This window comes from Microcebus murinus, chromosome 15 (assembly GCF_040939455.1).
Source record: "Microcebus murinus isolate Inina chromosome 15, M.murinus_Inina_mat1.0, whole genome shotgun sequence".
In the NCBI taxonomy this organism is placed as follows: Eukaryota; Metazoa; Chordata; class Mammalia; order Primates; family Cheirogaleidae; genus Microcebus; species Microcebus murinus.
The window spans coordinates 34,086,762-34,106,236 of NC_134118.1; the positions used below are offsets into that span (position 1 = coordinate 34,086,762).

At 35.1% G+C, this 19,475-nt stretch overlaps 1 protein-coding gene across 1 annotated transcript in view; it reads left to right on the plus strand.

Moving 5' to 3' along the window:
• ASIC5 (acid sensing ion channel subunit family member 5) overlaps positions 1-11,389 on the plus strand; it is a 29,841-nt gene extending 18,452 nt beyond the window's left edge. The window contains exons 7-10 of the mRNA XM_012783583.2: positions 2,151-2,207; positions 5,046-5,214; positions 9,672-9,763; positions 11,060-11,389. Of these exons, the coding sequence (XP_012639037.1) occupies positions 2,151-2,207; positions 5,046-5,214; positions 9,672-9,763; positions 11,060-11,250 (509 nt within the window). The 3' untranslated portion in view covers positions 11,251-11,389. The remainder of the gene's footprint in view (positions 1-2,150; positions 2,208-5,045; positions 5,215-9,671; positions 9,764-11,059) is intronic.
• Positions 11,390-19,475: the final 8,086 nt, after the last annotated feature.

Consider the following 19,475-nt stretch of genomic DNA (forward strand, 5'->3'; position numbering starts at 1 on the left):
GTGAGCAAGAAATTTCCTTAATGAATGATCTGTGGGGCCAGCTCTTCATTGGTTCCCAAGGCTGTGACTTGATTTTCTTTTTACATCTTGTACCAACACTACATACCTACCAAACTATTTATTGCTCAGAGATTTCCAGAATCATCACTTCCTTCTTTTAGAATCTAGATTGTTGATCTCTGGCTCCTTCAAAAACTGCCATTCTACAAAACATTCTGTAAAATTCTGGCTCTGATTTGTCATTTCTAATTAAATTGGCAAAGTTACTGGAAACAAGTCTGAACTTACTGATGCGGAATGCTGTTTAAAATTTTTAAAATTACTATTTCTTACAAAAGACAAAATGAATAATTAATATGGACCAGAAATAAGGCAAGATGCTATATAAAACACAAAGCATGACATTTGCATGAATTTTAGGATATATCAAAAGTTTTCAAGGATATCATCTTATTTGGTTAGACACTCACATATCCCTCTAAGTCTATTTATAGATGAGGAAACTGAGATTTCTAAACATTAAGTTAATTAGCTAAATGTTAGGGGTGCTCCTACTGCAGGATGAGAAAGAATTCTCAATTCAAAGATAAAAACAGGCTTAAAACAAAGAGTCTATTTTACTTTCCAAGGGAGGAAAGGGCACAGCACGAAAGGAAGAAGGAATGTCTGCCCTGAGAATGAGTGGCTTGGAATTTTGTTGTGGTCATAGAGACTAGAACAGTTGTTATGAAATGATAATGGAAGGCAGCCATTTTCTGTTATGCTGGTTTTATCTGGCTCCTTCATCTGGTTTCTCGGAATTTGGTTTGGCAGGTGCTGAGGGAGCTAAATGCCCTTTCTTCCTTGTTCAGTACTTTTCCAGTTCTGCTAAACAAGCTCTTAAAAAGACAAGTTAACCGTCATGAGGTTGTGCAAGAAGCAAACAATGGGGCCAGCACACGGTTGTGTGCAGCGATGTTTTTGTGTTAGATGATTTCCTAGCAATGCTGTCCTTTCACTAAGGTAACTCCACCAACACTCTGTAGAAGCAGTCTCTAAAATCAGCTTTTTCAATATGGGTTGTTTCCAAAATTTCATTGTTTTTTATAATGGAAGAAATGTTATTGCCATAATTAAAGCACAATTTGGAAAAATGAAGCTTTTTTCCTAACTTAATTTTGAAGGTAGATTTTTTTTTTCTTTTTTTACTTCTTTCAATTTTTTCACAAAGAACATTTCCTTATACAGGGTGTTCCAAAAGTCACCATGAATAGGGAAAATGAGACGTTGTAGCTAAACTCACCTTTATTTACAAAATATTCATTACAAAATTTTACAACATTTTTCCTTTGTATGGAGACTTTTGGAACACACTGTCATTAGCCTAGCATTCCATAAATTGTCCACAAGTTGTAAGTGGACAATCTCTTTTGGTTATTTTCAAGAGTATCATTAAACCTTGTGGCTAACCTCAGAAACCACATGGGTTATACCAATAGACACATATCGTATTACACTAAATGACTAAGGCTTTAGAATCAGCCCTAGGATTAGACCCTGATACATACTGATTTTACTACTTGTCTCAAGGTCCACAGCAGGTGCTTAGCAAATATTGGCACTTATCTGCCCCCATCCTATTCCTAGAAATGCTGCATATATATATATATATATATATATATATATATATACACACACACACACATACACTCAATGGGATTCTATTTATCTCAGTGGATAGAGGGAACAGGATGGAAAATACACAAAAATGTACCAAGGCTTAGTTCCTTCATCTTTAAAACAAAGATTCTCAAATCTCAGGGTTGTGAGCAAGATCAAATGAGATAATAACTATGAAAGTAGCTTAAAATTTGAAAACTACCAACATTTAAAAATTACGATTGGCATTTAAAGATTTTAGAATGATATAGACAGATGGAAAGAAATATAGAAATAAATAAAAACATTATTCTTCCTCCCAACATATATTTTCACTGGGTACTAACATGCTTTTGTACCTTTTCTTACAAAAGAATAAGTGTCCATATGTATGGATGGGAGATGGATGAATGAATGAATGAATGAATGGAAGTAAGAAAAGTATTTTTGTCATTAGGATACTTATTTTATAAAGTGTAAAGTCTCTATCTGTTATACTCATTGTTTTTAAGGAAATGGGATAGAATGTGACCTACAAAAGTACTACAATTGTGTTACTCCTATACTTGGTAAGTGGTTTTATTTACTTCTTGTATTTTTAGGATTTATATTAATATTGCCCAATGTAATTCAGGACATTAAATTGTACTATGGATATCTCAGAAATGAAACAGAATATAAGCTATAAGAGGGAGGGTTTTTTAATGCTTAACCAATAGCTTATATAAACATATATAGTAAAAACAAACAAACAAAAACAAAAACCCTCTGATTTTAAGACACAAGATACACAGTGAAAAAGTAACAGCAAGAGAGTTCGTTTTTTATTTCTAAATCTTTATATTGTTTTTAAAATTTTGTATTTTTTAATAATCAAAATAGCCTTGCTGTTTTTTCTTATTACATAAATAAAATGTGTCTGTTGTGAATGGTTCAAACATTACAGAATGGAAAAGAAACCACGTAAAAAATTAGTAGAAGTTCCATCACTCTGAAAATTACTCCCCCTGTTTGGGAATCATCCTTTCATTCATTAATTTTGTTATATATATAAAATGTTTTCCATAAATGGAACCATAATCATATATGCTGTATTTACTAGGGACAGCTTTTTTCTTAAACAGCCTTTTTTTTTTTTTTGCGTACATACCTCTTATCTTAACCCCCAATCAACGTAAACAGTATAGTATATTCTACCATACCTTTCTCCATATATATAGCTTTATATTTATGACTTTAAATCTTGATTGTTTTATTAAAAGAGAATCTTAATATGTACTCTTTTATGGAACTTGCTTTTCTAACCCATTTTGGGAATTATCTCCAGAACAATGGAATTGATTTAATGGGTTCTTTTCAATGGTTGTAAAATATTTCACAGCAGGCATGAATATGAGTTGAAGGGATCTTATATATATTTTTATAGCCCACAAGTTGAATATGAAAAAGACATACTACTAACCAATGGATTGGGAATTATGCTGCCAAATTTCTTCTGATTTCCTGTCCCTGATGAAGGCTGGAGGGAGAAATCAGCCAGTTCTGCATCAACTGTTGTGGGATAATGGGGTCAGAGGGCTGTGTGTGTGAGACTGTGTATGTGAGTGTGTGGGTATGTGTATGTGTATGTGTGTGGGAGCATGTGAGAGTGTGTGAGTGTGTGAGGGTATGTGTATGTGGGAGTACAGAAGGTATTAGTGTGTGAGAGTATGTGTGTGTGAGTGTGTGAATGTGTATGTGCATGTGAGTGTGTGGGGCTAGAAAGTGTGTGTGAGTATGTGTGTGTGTATGCAAGTATGTGAGTATATATGAGTGTGTGTGAGTATGTGAGTGTGTGAGCATACGTGTGTGGGAGTGTGTATGGGTGTGTGGGTGAGAGTATGTGTACCTGAGTGAGCGTGAGTGTGTATGTGTATGTGACTGTGTGGGTGTATACGAGTGTGTGTGAGAGTATGTGAGTGTGTGTGAGAGCACGTGTATGTGAGCGTGTGGGTGTATGAGTGTGTGCATGGTAGTGTGTGAGCATGTGTGTGAGTGTGTGCAAGAATGTTAGTGCAGGGAAGAGTGGTGGTCATTCACAGTGGCCTTAAAGAACTAGTGGATACGTGCAAAAGTTATGCTCTAAAGAAGTATCAAAGTTAGAGTCTGAAGAACAAACCCAAAGTGGGTCATGAATCAGGGGGGTCTTGGCGAACAATGGTTCACAAGAGCAAAGTGTTTTCATTTCAATACCAAAGAGAAAACGAGAACCTGAGTATTTACCAGGAGTGAGGAGCAGTAGATGGGCACTGGGAGGTGGTCCAGGCTGGGGACAAACACCACCCCAGCAGAGACTTTTCCCAGAGTGCATTTGCGTGGACAATCTGGCTACGCTAAAGAAGCCAAGAGCGGACAGATGGAGGACCTCAGTGGCTGATTTAGAAGTTCCTGGGTCCACAGAAATAAGAGATTTTAAACACTCAGCCACATGTTTCACACCATTATATGTTGTGACAAGTCTAAAGGTTAGTTTAATTTAAATCTGAGTTGGCTTTCAGGATTATGTTTGAAAGTTTTTCTCAAGGTGACACAAGATCACACAAACAACTTTCCACCTTTGTTCTGTTCATATATCTGATATCTTATAGAAATAGAGCCGGAGACTTCCTGGAGAGAATTTCTTATTTCTAATAAAGACTCTAATCCAGTGACTCAATGAATTCCAAGATAACAACTCCTATGGTCCATATTCTGTCTACTTTGCTTTATTTCAAGTACATATAAACACCATTTCCTAAGAAAGTATTAATAGTGTGATAGAATTTGTAAACCACTTTTGAAGTATCCCAAGAATGGAAAAACAAGCACCACATATACTCACCAGCAAACTGGTATTAGCTGAGTAGCACCTAAGTGGACACATAGGTACTACAGTAACAGGGTATTGGGGAGGGGGGAGGGGAGAAGGGGACAGGCATATACATACATAATGAGTGAGATGTGCACCATCTGAGGGATGGTCATGCTGGAGAATCAGACTTGTGGGGGGAGGGGGGAAGGGCATTTATTGAAACCTTAAAATCTGTACCCCCATAATATGCTGAAATAAAAAAAATGAAAAATAATAATTGTACATATTCATGGGGTACATAGTGATATTTCAATACATATAATGTATGGTGATCAGATCGGAGTAATTAGTTTGTCCATCATATCAAACATCTATTGTTTCTTTGTGTTGAGAATATTTAATATCCTCCTTCTACCTATTTGAAGCTATATATTATTGTCAACTATAGTCATCCTACAGTGGTAGAACCACCTTTTTTTTACCATTGAAAGTGAAATTATAAACCTTAAAAAGCTATATCTTCCCCATTGTGAAATACTCCTCTTCTTTGAATTCCCCACCCTGATTTTCATTTCAGACCACATTGAACTTAAGGAATTATGTACAGTGGGAACACATAATTCTAGCTGTCCTGTGTCTTGTGAAGAAACAGAATACCCCGCCACTATTTCTTATTCCAGTTTCCCAAGTAAAAAAGCTTCAAAATATCTCTCCAAGAAGTTGAATAAAAGCCAGAAATATATCAGGTAATCTTATTAGTCTTGTAAATTACTTATAATTAATGCAAATACTTCCTTTACTGAAAACTCTTAAATACTCAAGAAATAAAATTTCTATCAATCAAGGGAGGTGACAGCTTGTCACTGAATTAACAATGATAGCATAGAATTTTGAAATTAGATAACATCAAGTCTCTCAACCACTTACTTTAATTGTGTGAAAGGAAAATGAGGAATTTGCTCATGATCACATTTTTACTGCCCCAAACTGGGGAAAATAATAATTCTGTCTAATATCAATGAATGCTTTAAAATATGAAAATTCCTTACCAGTATATTATATAGTTTGAGGCTTCTAGTAACTACATAAGGTAAATGGAACAGAAATTATCACTCTAATGTCACAGATGAGGAAACAGAAGCACACTGTATTTTAAGTAACTGTCCTGTAAAGGCAGTTAAGTAACTGTCCTGAGCAGAAAGAAGTGTGGCCAAGACCTTTGACTCTCATCCCTGTATACTTTCCACAGAGGCACATGATTCCAATAACTCTGATTAACTGGGCATTAAATGAGTTCTCTTTCTGCTATACCATGCTGCCTCTTAGTAATTACCGATCAAATCTCATAAAGAACTCTTTGTTTCTTAATTGGGGAACAACCTTAACGTTTCTCTTTGCTTTTTATTTATATTTTTAGGCCTAGGACATGAAACAGCAATAGAGGATTTTGGTATTTGTACTTATATTTATTAATATAAAAATATATTAACTAATTTAAAGTTGATTTACATTTGTACAGTCAAGTGCTCGACTTTGAAAGTGTGTTTTGATTCTAGTTTTAGCTTTGTATTTAATTTAGAAAAATATTTTCCTCATGTAAATGCCTACACAGTAAAGTGATCTTCACAAATCAGAAAGAAAAAGTATTTTCATCAAGAGAAGACTGATGGAGGTATGATTTCAAACACTTAGCAGATATAAAAAAAGAAGAGCTACAAAATTTGTAATTATGTCTTTGTTTACACTTCTAACTCCAACACAGGTATCTCTGTATTTCATTTTAATGTGGGAAACTGAATTGCTTATAATGTCATTCCTGTTATATCTAAATATGACTTGAAAGAACACTTTGCATGACTTTTGGCTGATAAAAATCTCCTGGATTTCATTATTATTTAATACGCAGAGAATATAGGCATGATTTTGGAGACATGTTGGTGAACCAGAAAAGAAAGCCATATAAAAACAAGATGATCAAAAGAATGCTGTTTTCTTCCACAAAACTCAGATTATTATAAATGTATCTCCAATTAATCCTATCGCATAATTGACACGTAGGGACCTCACATGGTTGGGAAAAGTGGAGGCTATTACCAGGAGGATTAAGGTAAGGAGCTGAACAAAAGTGGCTAGACTCAGAGGTTGCCCGAATCCTAGATAGAGGCAGTTAGAAGTCACACATATAATTAAGAAACTGGTTTGTGGACAGAAATCAAAGAGTGATGAATCAGAAAATATAAATGCAAGCTGGGGGGCAGAGGTTCATGCCTCTAATCCCAGCACTTTGGGAGGCTGAGGTGGGAAGATCACTTGAGGCCAGGAGTTGGAGACCATCCTGGGCAACATGGTGAGACCTCATCTCTATAAAAACGGAATGAAAAAAAAAAAGTAGCCAGTTGTGGTGGTGCACACCTGTGGTCCCAGCTACTTGAGAGCTCGGGAGCTGAAGATGGAAGGATCGCATAAACCTGGGAGCTGTAGGCTGCAGTGAGCTATGATCAGGCCACTGCACTCCAGCCTGGCCAACAGAATAGGACTGTCTCAAAAAACAAACAAACAAACAAACAAAACAATAAGAAAACACGAATGCAGTTTGTCAAAAGAGTGGACGTAAAATCTTAGCAGTAGTAAGATTAAAAAAGAAGCGAACTCTACTTTAAGCATGAATTCCTAGGTATGTTTTCCTGGAGCAGAAATCAAAGCCACACGATGGCCAATCCAGGGTCCCAGGTGACAGCTGCTGGACCCCAAAATGATAAGAAGCTCAGCTTGACTGAACAGGCAGTGAGGAGGTGAATTTAAGGGTAAATTGTGGCTGGATATAAGCCTATTTCTTTAGCAAAACAAGTGAATTTCTTAAATTGTTCAAATTGAACTTAAATTTTGAAATAAAAATTGTTTGCTTTGTGCAAAACCAATTCATTCCCCTTAAGGCAGCATTCATGTTCAAGCATCCGAAAGCATTTCTTTAATTTTGTGATACAATGAAAAACTCAGTTTTTATTTTATTATATGCCTCTCATGACACAAACAAATATTCTTGGACTTAAATCCTGAACAATTTCACTCTCACCATGAGGCACAGATTCAGTGTGACCCAAATTACTGGGCAAATCAGCTGCCTGAGAGAAATTGAGTAAATATCACAATATTTTTGTGGGGGAGAAATTCATCGTCTCTCAAAAACACAGATGGACAATGTTTGAAAATGATTATGAATGTTGTGCTTGGGAAATAAAACAATATTATCAGTGTACATGCAAATTGGGAGCACAACAGAGGCTAAAAAGATTGAAATACTACTGACATTTCTGTACTTCCAAGACAACTTTATTATTTCTATCACTTTGGCAACTGCTTTATTATATGTAAATATTACCATACCTCCCCATTATCTATTTCAACATAGTCCATTCTCCTGTTACCCAGAGTTAAACCAATGGATATTAAGTAAACATATTAATGATGTATTTTAAATTAAGTATATTTGGGAATATAGGTTTCAAAAACTGTAAACAATAAGGAGAGTGATTTACAGCCACATTTCTTAGATATATTAAAGAATACCATATAATTCTAGAAAACATCATTAATGGGATCCATTCTTAAGGACAATTATCATTGCCATTTGCAAATCATGAGGTGGTTGGTTTCTGCCTCACCTTATGACCCAGGTGAATATTTTATTTAGCCACTCACTTATTGGTTTCCTCTTTAATTTGTCCCCTTAGTTGTCCATTTTACAAATATATAATGAGCACCTACAATGTGTTAGGATTCAAGGAGTATTCGAAGCATTAGGAATACCTCCGTATGCAAGACAAAAAACCCTTGTCTTGCTGTGCTGTGTCCACCGGGATGGAGATGGACCATAAGCATATCTAGTCACGTCAGAAGGCGCTAAGTGCCATGGAGGGAAGGCAGCAGAGAAGCAGTCTCCAGAAGCCAGAGCCAGGGAGGGTTGTTCGCAGGGTTGTGGGGCATGGTCAGGAAAGACCTTCCTGAGAAGGTGAAATGTGAGCAAAGACCCAATGCAGAGGTTCTCAGAACTCCATGGGGGAGTTTTACCTGCAGTATTCTGGGAAGTCCTGGGGAGGGTGGGGATGGAGGTTGAAGAGAAGAGTGACATGAGGTGGCAAGTTGATTGGCGTCTATTTTAGTTTTTGTGTGAATAGAGGTGTGTATTTGTTGAGGTGGGGTGCATTAAAGTTGGAAGCAGAACGAATGGTGAGAAAGCTATTGCAAAAATTCAGGTGTGAAATAATGAAGGACTGGGCAAAGGTGCTAGCACTGAGTGGGCTGAAAGGTGGCCGCAGTCCAGATACATTTTGAAGGACAGGCAAATAAGGTTTTCTGATGGATTGACTACGGGTGTGAAATTTTATAGTACATTACACATTGGGGGAAATTAGCAGGAGTTTGACTTGGAATATGTTAAATTTGAAATACTTGTTAGACATCCAAGTGGAAATATTAAGAGGCAATTGAATATATTATCAAAGTTCGAGGAAGAGATGTAGCTGGAGACAGAGAGTGAGAGCTTCCAAGAGCCCATAAAGAGCTATAATTTTATCTTTTAAAAGTTTTAATTTTTTTTTTATTTTTAAGAGAGCTATTATTTTAAAATAATGTTTAGCCACTCTGGTCACATATAAAGATTTCTAGAAGATGTTAAGGAAGCAGAGTCTTTGCCCAAATATACATTAATGACATAGAGGAAATAACTAGCATTTATTGAACCACTCAATATTCATCAGGTTCCGTGCCAGGTTCTATATATTATTTAATTTCTCTTCGCCACAACTCTGTGAGTTAAACTAAAATTCTGACTACTCATGAGGATTCCAGGATTCAGGAAAACAATGTGGGTCACATAAGTAATGAGGAACAGAACCAGTGTTTGAATTAAACTAAAAAAGACCTTTACATTTCTGTAAATACTTTACTTAGTGGGTATTTCCATTTAATGTCGTTTTCAGTTTCTGGGGAATGAGGAGGAGAAAAATAATTCCTTCTCCTAAACACTAATGTGACAAAAATGCCTTATTAAATCATACAAATTGTGATTAATATTGAGTCGAATTCTGTGCCTAATTCAACAATTAATAACATCTAAACCAAAAATGAATGTTACTTTTGTCAGCCTGGATTTAAATATAGTACTGACAATCATGAACTAAGATAACTCTGTTTTTATCCCTAGGGAGAATCTTGTAAACATTGAAATAAACTATAGTGATTTGAACTATAAGATAACCCAGCAGCAAAAAGCAGTGAGTGTGCCTGAATTACTTGGTAAGTGTTATTTAGTTGTTTCTCAATTTTTAAAAATTTTTCATTAGTTTTTTTCCCTCCTTTCATATTTAAGGTTTAGCTTATCTATGAAGTAAGAATAATCAATAATACTTGTCATTCGGCTACTGTGTGAATCTTACAGCATGTTTCAGTAATCCTGCATCTGGGTAGAATGTCAGCCAACAGTCTCATATGTCCACACAGAGCTCCACCCCAGAGTGGGTTGAAAAATACCCAAGGAAGCAAAATTAGGTATTTAGTTTACAATCACTGTCTGCTCACTGGCCTTCATCACCCAGTCCTTACAAACTTTATTACTGATTTCTTAGATCTCACTGCAGCAGAGAATGTTAGAGTCAGGCAAAGCCTGAGACTGTGAATAGGGAGGAAGTATACCAATTCCCCAAAGCTCTTGGAGAAACCTATATTCATTACCACACTTTATAAAAATAGCATGATCCTAAGAATGGCCCAGGGCAATGAGATAATGATGAATAATGTAACCTATTTAAAAAAGCAGTGTTGGAGTGGTCAAATTCAGAGACAGAAAGTAGAATGGTGGTTGCCAGGGGCTGAGAGGAGGAGGGAATGGAGAGTTAGTGTTCAATGCGTACAGTTTCCGTGAGGAAGATGAAAAAGCTCTGGAAATGAGTGAAGAGAATAGTTGCATAACAATGCGAATTCACTTAACACCACAGAACTGCACACTAAAACATTGTTAAAATGTTATATTTTACGTTATGCATATTTTACCACAATAAAAAAGCATAAGTAATAAAAATAAATAAAAATTTTAAAATCATCCCCCAAAAGGCTATACTATGCTAATATACTTTGGTTAAATGAAATAAAAATGCTTAAAAAGAAACAGTTTGGACACTTGAAGTCACAACTTGCTTGGAAATGAATTTTCTAGAAAACATTATCATCCAGTAATGCCATCTGGATGGGATTTCTGCTCCTTATGTAACACATGGACCTGAATTTATAATTATCTAGGATCTTTTATGACTTTACCAAGCTTTTATATCTTCCAAAGCCTTTGAGTTATATTTTTGGAAACAGATTTTCTGTTTGCTTTTTTCCTCTGTGCTTTTTGAGATGATTTGTATGAATATTACTATGACATTGCTATGAATTTATTTATACCATGTTTCAAAATAATACACTGAACCCATCCTCATATAATATTAGTTACAATTAACTTATGATCTTCAAATAATTTAACTTCTAATAATGTCTAATTTCCTGTTTATGGAAAAATGACATTCAATTTCTTTATTGGTTTCATTACAGCAGATGTTGGTGGTCAGCTGGGCCTATTTTGTGGGGCCAGTATAATTACAATTATAGAAATTATTGAATATATATTCACCAATTTTTGCTGGGTATGCATTTTCTTTTTGATGAAGATACCTGAAATGACCCAGTGGACTCCTCCACCTCAGAATCATCTGGGGAATAAAAATAGAATAGAGGAATGTTAATGTTAATGTTTACATAGAATAAAAGCGTTTGCTTTTTTCTTCACAATACCTTCAGATTTATCATGACTAATTCATTGTTATGTAACTTCATAATGTAGTCTTGGGGTTCAATAAAAGCCAATGAAGATATGTGTCTCTTTTTAAATATTTCTGTCTATCCATCTATCTATTTGTTCTTAGTTTTGTCTGTCTGTATATTTATTTATATATATATATAAAAGCAATGGGCACTATTTATTTCACCTTAGTATTTCCAGTACCTAGAACAGCAGAGCTTACTTAGTTGGCATTTCATAATTTATTTTCAATGAATAAATGTTGTATAATGGGAAAAAAGACATTTTTATGACTTTATATGTACTTATAAGTATACATACTTAAATATGTAAACTATATGTGATAAACTATGAAAAGGCAGAATACTTCTTTCTTCAGGAAATTGTTTATATGATTTGTGCTTTATAAAGTTTTTGAGAATTTTCATTTTCACTAAGATTCAACTTTTTTTCTTTTACTTGAAGTGTTCTATTGTAAATTACTTTTGGAGAGGCAGAAATCTATATTTTGTATATAGGTATACACTTAAATCTAATTGAAAATAAGATTAAATCTGTAGTTTATTGAATGTACATGGCATGGTGTCATTTTTTCCCCAAGCACTTCTATTTTCTTACTTAATCTACAGAGGAAATTCTAGAGTTTCAGTGTCCTCCTTACCCTTGTGGCTATAGACCTACTTTCAACTGCTCAGAATAGTCAATCAATGGTGAATTGTTAAGAAGGCTTCTTAAACATAGTTAAGAAATCATAATCAAGTTAAAGACTTCTAACCTCTAATTCATTCTCTGTAGTATTGCATTCTTTTCCAGATACCATGAAAATAAACTGGGAAAAATCTTGAAATGTTGTCTTTAAGCTTAATGGTAAGCAAGTGCAAAGTGCCTTGGGAATGAGGCCAGTGCAATTTGGGTGGTAGTCAATTTAGAAATATGTATATCTCATGACTCAGAAATCCTTATCCTGGGTAAATACTGCAGAGAAATTCTCCCGCACGAATATGGTGTGCACCTTATCACTTCCTACTTTGCAATTCTTCTACTTATCCAAATATCAATCCTAAACTAAACCAAGGAGGTAGTATTCTTTCCTTTTCTTTCAACATATTGAATCATTTGAAACAATTTTGTATTTTCAATGATTCATAGGAAAACTCTGTAAATTTTGTTATGGGTCTCACATAAAATGGGTCAAGTAGCAGAATGTACAATTGAGAGGACTCTCCTACTTTTTGCACTTAATGAAGCTTGCATTATAAAAAATATTAAGTGTTTCTTATAGCCCACTAATTTCTTTTCCAATATCCTATACTAAGAAAATGACAAAATATATATATACAAAGACCCTTGAACAATGCAGAAGTTAGGGATGTTGACCTACCACACAGCTGAAAATTCAGCCAGAATCCTTACCTATAACATAAACAGTCAATTAACACATATTTTGCATGCTACATGTATAAAATTATATACTATTCTTATAATAAAGTAATCTAGACAAAAGACAATGTTAAAATCATAAGAAAGAGGAAATATATGTACTATTTATTAAGTTGAAGTGGATCATCATAAAAGTCTCCATTCTTGTCATCTTCACATGGAGCAGGCTAAGGAGGAGGAGGAAGAAGAGGGGTTGGTCTTGCTGTCTCAGGGGCAGGAGAGGCAGAAGAAAATGCCCGTGTAAGTGAACCCAAGCAGTTCAAACCCACGTTGTTCAAAAGTCAACTGTATTTTGTTTGAAATAAATTAAATAGGATTGATGTCATGGAAAAGCTAACTAGCTAAGAATGGAGATTCTTAAATTTGTCATTGAAGGTGGATAAACATATACAACCCCATAAAAACAATGTATAATTCCTAAATTACCAAATGAGAATGGAAGTGGGGGGAGACAATATGCTTTATCTTTGCACTCAAAGTGGTTGTTGCTTACAGTAAACATCTGCAAAAATTGCCAAGGAAAATAAAAGAATAAATTGGCAAACTCAGCTCAACATGTTTCAACATATGGGGGAAGACAATGGGGTGATGAAATTTCTGATGTAACTTAATATAGTCTTTAGTTTTAAAATGAAAGTCATCATAATTTTGTGGGCTTTTTTGATTTGGACAAAAAGAAAGAGTTTTGTACAAATATTTTTAATGAAATATTTTTATATACAAAATTATATACTAATTAGAACGCTAATCAATTGGTGAACTAGTTATTGCGATCACCTATTTTTAAAGGTAGTGAAGTGATAGGAAGTAGTAGGAACTTTGCCTTTTTGCCCTGTGCTTTCTACATTAACTATAGATTTATGGTATAGAGCAACACAAATTTAAATGCCTAATTTAAAATGCCTTTAGAGCAAAGAGGGAAAATATGACAACAAAATTGAGGAAGCCTTTGGGGCAGCATCATAACAGGTATTGAGCAGAAGCAGGATGTCAGAGGGTGTCACTGACAAGTTCCAGCACCCAGCACCAGCCTCTGAACAGCTTTAGCGGATGCAGGGCCTGGCTGGTCTTGTCTCTCTTATTTGAAACTCCCAAATCAAGAAATGTTGACGTCTTTTTTCTAACTTTCCTCTTACAATCCTACGACTAGGCACAGTAAGTCTGTGTCTCTTCTTAAGGAGTTATGGAGACAAGTAAACAATAAAGATGCTATTAATTTTAGCTCTGTTTAAGAAAAATAAAACGCAAGGGAAAACCTAGTTTTTTTTGGGGGGGGGGTTGGTTTTGTTTATTCTGAAAACCTATTCAGTCTGCTTATATTTTCAAGAATTTAGATTCAAGAATTTCAGATCTCTGCATCTAAGTGTGATCCAGGATTCTTTAGATATACATAATTGCCATTTTAAATATGGTTAATAACATCTTTCAAATTCTCTAAAAAAACACACACATACACACACACACACTCTCATATACTTGTGCTAGTGGTGAGAGTGGAAGGTATTCATGGGGAAATTCTAGGTGAATTTAAGTGAATAATAAAAACAGCTAGCAGCTAGTAAAATCATTAAGTTTCTAAAGATAGAACTTAATAGGAGTAGTCAAATTTAGTATTTATGCTGAAACTGTTAAAAAATAATCCCCCATGTATACTTTTTTGCTAATCATGTCCTCTTTTAACGACACTATTTAAAAGAAAGTACATATATAACCTTGAATGCTGAGATGTGTTCATATACATCAACAATATTTTACTATCTAGAGGTAAGAACGATTGATAACAATTTAAATATTTTTGCCTTAAATTCATAACAAATTGTTTTTTTTTTCTGGAGGCACTAATATAAGGAAATTCACAATTCCTCCAGGTAGGGCAAGAGAGGTTTGGGGGCTCTAGGACTTGGTGAGGAGGGAAGACAGAAGAGACTCCAGCCAAGGAGTCCTTTGGCTGGTGCTGGACTCCCTGTGCTTGAATATAGCCAGGGAAATTTAGAAGATTGAGAATAATAACAATAACTTTTAATCTTGAGGTTTTGTACTCTGTAAAGCTATTCCCTTCGGATACTCTTCTTCAAATCTTCATTGACACTTTGTTAAAAACCACACCATGCTATGAGCCATGGATGTGCATGCATATGTGAAGAGAAGGCTGTTCCAGTAAATAAATCTGCAGCCAGCACAAAGGACAAACAACCAAGTGGAAAGCTCAGATGCCTTACAAATTGTACAAATGTCATTCTCCCTTGCCCAGCTGATTCTCCAGTTCTTGGCATCTGACTATACTAAACTCTTCTTGTGTGGCTGGACTCTGTACTGGCTTGGCTGCTGGGGCTGATGAGTGGATGTGCAGTCTCTGGTCTTACTTCTTTCACAGTTTATTTGACAAGAAGATGGCAAGTCAATAAAATTATCACAGAGAGAAGAATAGCAATAGTGTTATACCCAAGGCATATGGAAGTGCAGAGCCACCTTAGATGGAGAAATCAGAAAAATCTCTCTTAAATTTCTGGGAGACCCTGTTATAAGCCTTAGAAAGAAAAACTCAAAAAACATTCTCATATTGAGAAGCCCACACAAATAAAATTCAATGCTAGTCATGGTGGCAGAGTGTGTAAAACCAACCTTCGTGGAGGATGCCTTCCACATCCAGGAATCCTGCACTCTCAGCAGATGCCTTAACAGAAGGATCCAGTAAATGACATTCTTTCCCTACCTTTACAGCCCATCAGTTTGCTATTGGAGTTAATGAATTTCACAGTCTGAAAACTCTAGGACCAATCTGGTTTTCAGGCAAAAGAATGTAAGCCTTTTTATACATAGAGGGGCCACATTCGAATTAAGTTATTTCTTCTACTGGATACCTTAATGGGTCCTCCTGTTCTAGCCTTTATGATTGCTATCTTGTGATCCACATCCAGTGTGAACATGTTCCCTCTTTCTAGTCCTGCTTTGGGCCCCTGCACGTGCCCCTGGCTTCCAAATCCTGTGTCATAAGATTTAGGGCCAATACCATTTGCCATATCTCCTTCACACTCCTTGCTAGCTTGCCTGACTAAAACCTCGTCACCTGCCACACAATTATCTGATGCTAAAACACCCACCAGATGTTCACCACGTGCTGGGTGCTTGCTTCCTTGTGATTTGAGAGGCATCGGGGCATGCTGGCTGGAAGGAACTCGGGAGTCTGTTTGCCCGGGTGTGGATGCTGCTCTACCAATCACTCTTTGACTTCTGGAGAGTTCCCCAAACTTTAGGTGCTCCAACTTCCTCATGAGTAAAATGGAAGTGATAATAAGAGTATTCACTCAATAGATTGCTACAAGGATTAAACACATGAAAAATGTTCCAAGCAATGTCAACACACAGTACTACAGATGGTAGTATTGCTCCCTGCTTGCCATGCTGGGAGTTGTGAGCTTTAGGGGCAGTAGGGATTCCGATCACCACTTATCCCAATGCCTTCCTGGCTCTGTTAAGTTTTATAATCAACTACAATGCAACACAATATTCAAAGAAATATACATTTTAAAGGAGAGTTTTATAACATCTATTAGAGTACTCCCATTTTTAAAAGAACTCTTTCTAAAAGGGCTTTACATGTCAAGAAATGCAATGAGCTGTATTGAGTTTTGAATTCCAAATGTTCATGAATCAGGAACAACTTTTGGTAATTTCAGAGAATGGCATGTGGTCAGGGTAGTAGGGATAGTTGCTCCTCCTGAAATCTCAAGGATTCCTATACTTCTGGGATACTTTATTGAGCATAAGTCAAGTAAAACTTGTTCACGTGTAAATGAATGTGCAAATCTTCTGGTAGTTATCTTTTGCATAATTCTCTTTCAGTTAATACTTTGGTGATATTCCTGTCAAGTGCAAAAAAGAAGAGGTTGGGTTGATAGGGAAAGAAGAACCTTTAACAGGAATACAAATGAAAAAAAAAAAAAAAAGAAATATGATGTAGGTGGTAACAGAATGATGAACCAGATCTTTATAAAGAGCCTTAATTCTGTCAAAAGATAATACTACTTAGTGCTTTATAATTGCTTCTCAGTAAAAAATTGCAAAAGAATTGTCAAGTGAAAATGTAAGATCCTTTATCATCTCAAAACATTAAGTTGCTAATGTTAGAAACTTATATAAAAAGGTCCAATTCTTTTTCTTAAATATTTTTCTAGATATCTCTCATATAGAATTCATTTTCCTTTATTACTCTTCCTACCACCATTTATACTATAATACATAGAGTGTTCAAGTTCAAAAGAAAGGCTGTATTCATAACTACATGTTATAAATCAAAATAAAAAGTATAAGCATGCAATGCATATACCTTTTTTCTTTATCAATGACCACTTTCACTTTCAACTATTCAGCTACTTTTCTTGTTTTCTTTTCATAAATAACAAGGTTGATTCAATTTGTTGGCAAGGAAGAAACTAAACAATCAAATATCTGAGATGACTATTAGTTTTGTATGAAAGATCCCATTAGCAGCCTGTTTATCTAGACCTGCACTATCCAACGTGATAGCTCCCAGCTTTGTGACCACTGAGCACTTGAAATGTGGCTGGTCTGAATTTAGAAATGTGAAGTACACACCAGATTTAAAATACTTGATATAAAATAAGGAATGTAAAATATCTAACTAGCAATTTTAAATTAATTACATATTGAAATGATATTTTGCTTATACTGGCTTAGATAAAATATATTATTAAAATCAATTTCACTGATTTCTTTCTACTTTTTGAAGTATGGCTACTAGCAATTTTTAAATTTAAAAATTTGCATGTCATATGTGATTTACATTTTTATCTTTCCTTATATTTCTGTTATAATATGCTGATAGAGACTAGTTTTCTAAACTAAACAACGCAGTTTTCTAAAAACAACTTAAAAAATATTGTGCTTTGAAGGAAAAAATAGTTATACATTGTATATCGAGAAATTACAACCATCCATTATTTAATATGCTGTCCTATACTTACTACTCAGGGTATAAAATCATTAAACAGGTGTCAAAAACATCATTGCACACATAAAATAACACCCTGCTAATAGGCTTTGAACATCTAACACACTTAACCCCAAAATCCTTTCTATCTCTAACTCTCCAAGTTATTGGATGCTTTGGACAGGCAACTAGACTGTCAGATCCTCCAGTTGAAATCTGCATATTTCCTGAGACTTTACAGGCCCTGCCGTCACCTTGTCTCAGATTATAGGACACAAACTCCCCAGGAAGTACCCTACCCACGCCCATTCAGAATACCAGTTGCCTGGGAGCAGAGGGATTAGTAACTAGTTTCACTCATGCCTTACACTGTAATAATTTTTACAAAAAATAAACAAAATCTCTTTGGTTATGTTATTTGTACAAACATGCATAACGATATGCAATCACAATGTGAAGTGTAGGGGCTGTGGTTATCCAGAACTTTATGATTATATGATATTCATGGATATATGTAAACTATATTGACTTTTTTCATATGATGCAGAAAACCACTTTACTTTTGTATGACTTTTTCCCCTGATGATCTAAAGCTGGTTGGTAGGCAACGGTGGTCACCACTTTACAAAACAGACAATAAATTTCATTAATAATAATAAAAGCAAATACAATCTGTATGTAACACTCACTGACACCTCCTATCTTTAAGAAGTCATTTTCTATTCAAAAGTATGATGGTGAGATTTGGCTGTTTAAGCCCTATTTTGAATAGACTGTATCACAGTAACTGTGTGAATTGGAAGATGGTAATTGAAATACAAATACAGTTTCTTCCCTTATTTTTAGGTAATCAAAAATGTAACTCTTTATTAAAGAATTTAAATTTAGCTAACATAATTAAATATTATAGAGCACATGTTTAATATAGACACATACAATAATACCCATATATTAATCAGGATCTAGTCAGTTGATTTTAGCTTGGAGTCAAAAGTCTTCACAATGTGTTTGCCCCAGATTTATTCATTTTTTAGAAGTTACCTTTCAAATCCCTCAGTTGATCTATTCAATGTTCCTAAACTATTAAAGTTATATAGTCAAAACTTTAGATTATACTCCCAAAAGGGCGAGGCCAAAGTCACAGCACAAATGTGTTGAATTTTTTACCAAAGAAATAATGGAATTTTGGAATAGTAATTAACATTAGATATCATCTTGACCCACTCCGTCTACACGGACCAGGAAATTGAGTTCTTCTAAGAAGTGATGTGACTTACAAAGGCCAGTGCTTCCTTGCCAGAACTGGATTCCATTCTCTGCACAGTTTTTTTGTTTTGTCTTATGATTGTTTTGTTAATCTGTACTATATTTCTTCCCTACACTATATTAACAGAAAAAGTAGTAAGGAAGAATCACAAATGTGTTTTTTCATTAATGCAAAATAAGGCTTTTTCCAATTTCATCCTTATAAATAAACAGTACTTTCTTATTTGTACTCAACAACTTTTAATACAAACTAGACGCAATTTAGTTTGCTTATAATAATACTGAGCAAAACAATTGCTTCTATTACAAATTGCTTGTTTTAAAAAATTTATATTGCTTGGCCGGGCGCGGTGGCTCACGCCTGTAATCCTAGCACTCTGGGAGGCCGAGGCGGGCGGATTGCTCGAGGTTGGAAGTTCGAAACCATCCTGAGTGAGACCCCGTCTCTACTAAAAATAGAAAGAAATTAATTGACCAACTAAAAATATATATACAAAAAATTAGCCGGGCAT